This window comes from Montipora foliosa, chromosome 6, assembly GCF_036669935.1.
Source record: "Montipora foliosa isolate CH-2021 chromosome 6, ASM3666993v2, whole genome shotgun sequence".
In the NCBI taxonomy this organism is placed as follows: Eukaryota; Metazoa; Cnidaria; class Anthozoa; order Scleractinia; family Acroporidae; genus Montipora; species Montipora foliosa.
The window spans coordinates 2,002,817-2,007,816 of record NC_090874.1 but is presented as its reverse complement, the minus strand read 5'-3'; the positions used below and the strand labels follow the sequence as shown (position 1 = coordinate 2,007,816).

Genomic DNA, 5,000 nt, shown 5'->3' with positions numbered 1-5,000 from the left:
TTTCTTGTTTTGCTTAGTGTTAAATGGTTTGATCTAAGGTTGGGTTGGTTTGGTTCGTTTCATTCGAGTCGTTTCAATGGTTTGTAAAACACTTTATTTCCTTCATTTAATCATTCCTCTAAGATAGACTAACATGATACCTTATTACATGAAATTTTTCACAACACGTTAATTTCACAATTTTGAGGTTCGCATATTTCGCGACACCTTAATTTCGCGATTTTGCGAAATTTTTGCATTTTGACTCACTTTAATTTCGCGTTTTTGAGTGAGACACACTCAAGGATCCAGTAAATGGACAGTTTAAGGATTGTACAAAAGAAATGCTACCTGGAGTAGAGACGGAAAGCAGTAGCGATGGAGAGGACCAGAACATTACCACAGAATAGCTCAAAATGATTGTTATAAACGTGTAATAAAGTCGCTGTTTTAGTTATTGACATAATGTGAGTCAATTAATTTTCGCTTCACTTAAATTTCGAGATGTTTTTTTAATTGCGAAATTCGCGAAATTAACGTGTCGCGAAAATTTCATGTAATAAGGTATTTCTTTTGTACATAACCCAAAATAAACAGTTGAACAAAGTTTGGTTGCCTAGTATGTGACAATTTTTACTCAGTATGTGACTAATTCTTTCAAGCAAAGTACAAACTTTGAAAGGCTCCAAACCTTCAAACCACTTGAAATCTTTTCTTTCCATCGTTTCAAACAATAGTTGCCGCAAACCAAATGAACGATATAAACTATACCAAGGGTACGTTTGATTGACCCTAGTCCGGAATAAGAATACGTAGAGAGATGATTTAAAATGGTATGTTTCACGTTTTGAAGCAACAAGGATGATAAAGATATGTTTAAAATAGCATTTTAGCAGGTGTTTGACAATTTTAACATGAATCTACGTACACGTAAAAACGAAGGATTTCTGACTTCTATTCCATGTATTCCTATTCCAGAATACAGTCAATGGAATGCACCCTAAAAGTGTGATGTTCCCGATAAAAATGTAACACACCCAACAAAGACTTTCCGATTCCACCAAGATTGTTTTGGTGCTACGTGCTAACAAAGCAAAGTAAAGCACGGCAAGTATTAAAATATACAGCAGACATACTAGAGAAACTTTTGTTGTCAGTATTATTACAGATAATTACTTTGTAACAAAGAAATAACAGCTAAAAGTCGGGTATTGTCAGTAATTGGCATTTGAACACCAACACCGTGCGCAAGGCCAAACCACTACAAGCATGCCTGTCCACCATTTTGATTTCTTGGGCAGGTGTGACTGAACAAAAGCAAGAAATTATATCTCTCAGATAGTACACATGCTATGATTGGCTAATTTAGCGGGCTGTATTCTACTGTGCGGTCTGTACTAAGTACTGAGGAGATGAGTTCAAAATATCTTATCATCACTATTAGAGAGATCAACTCTATTCTTGTACCTAGATGAACAAAAAAAAACTTAAAACAATAATTGACCCACTTTTGGTGTTCCTCTGCAGTCATGGTCCGTTTCTGTTCCCTGGAAAGGTTATACAGGCGATGAAGAGTAGCAGCATGGAACAAGTAGTTATCAGCTTTCCAAAAAACAAGGGCAACCTTTTGGTAATAGTTGGCCATCACTTGTGGTTTTGGAGGTCTCTTGGAGAGTTGCATTAGACCATAAACATCTTCCACAGCTTTAAATGCCTCCTGTTGCCACATAAATAATTTACATTATAAAATACGGCAGCCTTAAGATATTATTTTTAATGGTTTTAACGTAAAACCTCAATTAGCCCTCAAATAAAACTTCTAAAATTTTCCTTCTTTCACACTGTTTTACATGCTCCATGTGTCATGAACACCCAAACATACATAACAAACATCATAGTTTATACAAATTCGCGAACCAAACGTCTTTTTATTACAAACACAGACGCTCCACGTGAAGAATATTAAAGTGTAAGTGGTTTTATTGTATAAAGATTACTTATTTTAGAATAATGGGTCTTCAACTTTACAATCAAGAAACACAGATTCGTAGCTTCATATAAGTGGTTTGTGAGCAGACCTATGAGGGAGCTTGTTGAAATATATCAATAGATGCCTAAACATATTGATTTTAAAAACTGTTTTAATTAGACTCTAATTTATCCAATCCAAAACCTGCAAACCAACAGACATGTCAAACATTTTGAGAAAACGAAGCAACCTCTGCGTTTATAAAACATGTTTTGACAGAAACTTCTGCCATCCTCTGTGAGTTAGTCAGAATACAAAGGGATGGATGCTGAATTTACAATAAATGGGAAAATGATAATGTGAAAAATAGTTACTGTAACAACAGAATGAAGTACAGCATGAAAATGTGGGAATCAAAAAGATAGCTTAAGGTTGACATGGTGTAATTATTGTTGATTCAAAGAAAGTTATTCTCTCTGAATATGGATAGCCTCTTATCTCAAGCCTCTTTGAATCAACAATTACACCATGTCAACCTCAAACTATCTTTTTGATTCCCACATTTTCACACTATACTTCATTCCGTTGTTACTATTTTTCACATTGGCATTTTCTATTTATTATAAATTCAGCTTCCATCGCTTTGTATTCTGACTAACTGAGGACGGCAGAAGTTTCTGTTGAAACATGTTTTATAAACTCAAAGGTTTCCTCGTTTTCTTAAAATTCTTTACTTGTCTGCTATTATCAAGACCATTTGGAAACAGACATGTTATTTTTTTGTTCATTAAAGTCATGAGTCCTCTGCTTCTATGTTATAGGAATGATCAGTTTCAGGATGTAGGTGATCAGGGTTCTGTTTTGTAGACTCAGTTGTGTTGTGATCACTTAAATTGCACGATTACCCTTTGGAGTCAGTTTAGGTGATTGTATGTAACTTTCCTTCAAGTTTGTCATGATTGTTGGGAGTGTGGAGAAAGTGTTGTGCAGACAAGACTTCTGTTTTTCCTGAGCGCTCAGTGCAATGCATTTCCTCCCAATACAAAATAATAGGAAAGGAAAAAACAAGAGTCCGAATGATCATGTATTGGCTACATTGGATCATGTATTGGGGTGTACATTCCTTTGACTCGATTAACTTGAGGATGCACTCGTCAAAAAACGTCTCGAGTTTCTTCTGCCTCAATTCTTGACATACTGAAATTGACAGCTGAGGGTTTTCATGTGCGTCTACACTGACGTTGACAATGCACCAAACAGAAACCTCTCTAAGGCCTTTAAAATTTTTGTGGATGAAATTCAAACTTGCAAGTGGCTCATTAAGTTTGCTTGCACAATGGGCAAGACGGATTTTAACTTTTCCTTGGCAAAAGGTATTTATAGATAACATGTGAAGCTAAAAAACAATGTTCCACACACACCTGCCATAATTCCATATTGATTGCACTCTCTAACTGAGCAAGACGAGTTTCCAAATGAAGCTGCAAAGTTTCTGGATTCGTGAGGTTTACTGTGTTAGGCTGGCCTTGATGCTTGATTGCATTATTCAAATGATTCCTTAACTGAAAAGGACACATACAAACCCATCAACAATTAAGGCTATGCAATTGATAATTATTAATAGCACAGCCTAACTGTTATCATTAGCTCTGAAATAAGAATTTACAATATGTACTTACATTGTCACATAACTTTCGAAACTCTGTTCGTCTGGAATACTTCAAACAAAATTTGAAAGCTGAAATTGAATTCACCAGCATTACCATCAATTTAAAACAGAGGTTTATCACCTAAAAGTAGTGGTTAATAAACCCTCTTGAAACACAAGACGCTGGACCAACTTTGCACTCATACACATAGCTGTAAATTACCAGACTTGTAAAAACCAAGATCACATTACATGGGATGTGGTAGGCATACCATGTCTTAAAACCAGTCAAGTGTCTTTTTTTTGTTGGTAGTCAGAAATGTGCATACCCCATGGATATTGAATTATGCTCCGATTGCAAGAATCCAATTTTACGTCCTTCAGTATTTCCAAACTCCCATGGGGCGATTGGAACACCCACACTTTTCCCAACTTTTTGGCAGTCTTTTGGCATTAGACCAATCAGCCATGGTGATGAACTTCCGTTAGTGACATGAAAGCAAACATTTAGTGTGGAATTCTTTCCACCCACGATGGTTGACACAGTATAAAACCCAACGTCTGAAAGTACATGTAACTGATAAACTGGACAGATCCTTTTTTTTTTAGAATGGCAAGCTTTAAAGGTAAGGACAATTTTCTATGTTATTTCTAGATCTTGATTCATTCTTGTGTGTTCCACTGTGAACAATATTTTGCATAAAACAAATACTTCAATTGACCTGTTTCTTGCGAACCAGTTTGTTCGGTCGTTCCGATGTAGAAAGAAGATAAGAAAATAGCATTTAGCGGCCAAACAAAATAAAAAAATGAAATCAAGTTTAAAATACCAGAATATATATTTATTTCACTTCACAGCGGTCCCCCATCCAGGTACTGACCCCATTCGAAGGGGATTAACTTAAGTTGCCACTTAGACTTGCATCAACAATTGTGATCGTGGTGATGAACTCGCACATACCTTGTCAAACTTTACAACACTTGAAACAAAAAAGCAAACTAACAAAAACCCGGTGTCTTAACGTCATTTTGTCACAGATGTATCCTTAGTTTCCTGAGTTGTTAGTAACACCAACTATGACTTGATCACAGGCGGCCACTAAAATCAATGTCACTTCTTGTACAACCACGAGTACGATAGAAAAGTAGAATGTAGCAAAAATCTCCCAAAATGTTTTTTCGTTAATGGTAACTTGTTATAATCACTGCACAAAATTTATGATGTTTTCATGTCACAAATTTTGTTGCTGATGGCAAATTGTTTTATTCAACACTTCCTGAAAACTTCCTTCTGTTCTTCTTAAAAACTGTATATCAATATTTATTTACTTTTGCATCAATATTTGTTTTGCATAAAGCTGGCTGACAAAATCTGTACCTTGCTTAGTTCACATTTTTGAGTGT

General features: G+C 35.6%; 1 protein-coding gene across 1 annotated transcript in view; it reads right to left on the bottom strand.

Moving 5' to 3' along the window:
- LOC138006245 (eukaryotic translation initiation factor 3 subunit A-like) overlaps positions 1-5,000 on the bottom strand; it is a 41,706-nt gene that overhangs the window by 22,722 nt on the left and 13,984 nt on the right. The window contains exons 4-6 of the mRNA XM_068852461.1: positions 3,628-3,686; positions 3,370-3,510; positions 1,488-1,696 (exon numbers count right to left, since the gene is read on the bottom strand). Coding sequence (XP_068708562.1) covers positions 1,488-1,696; positions 3,370-3,510; positions 3,628-3,686 — 409 coding nt within the window. The remainder of the gene's footprint in view (positions 1-1,487; positions 1,697-3,369; positions 3,511-3,627; positions 3,687-5,000) is intronic.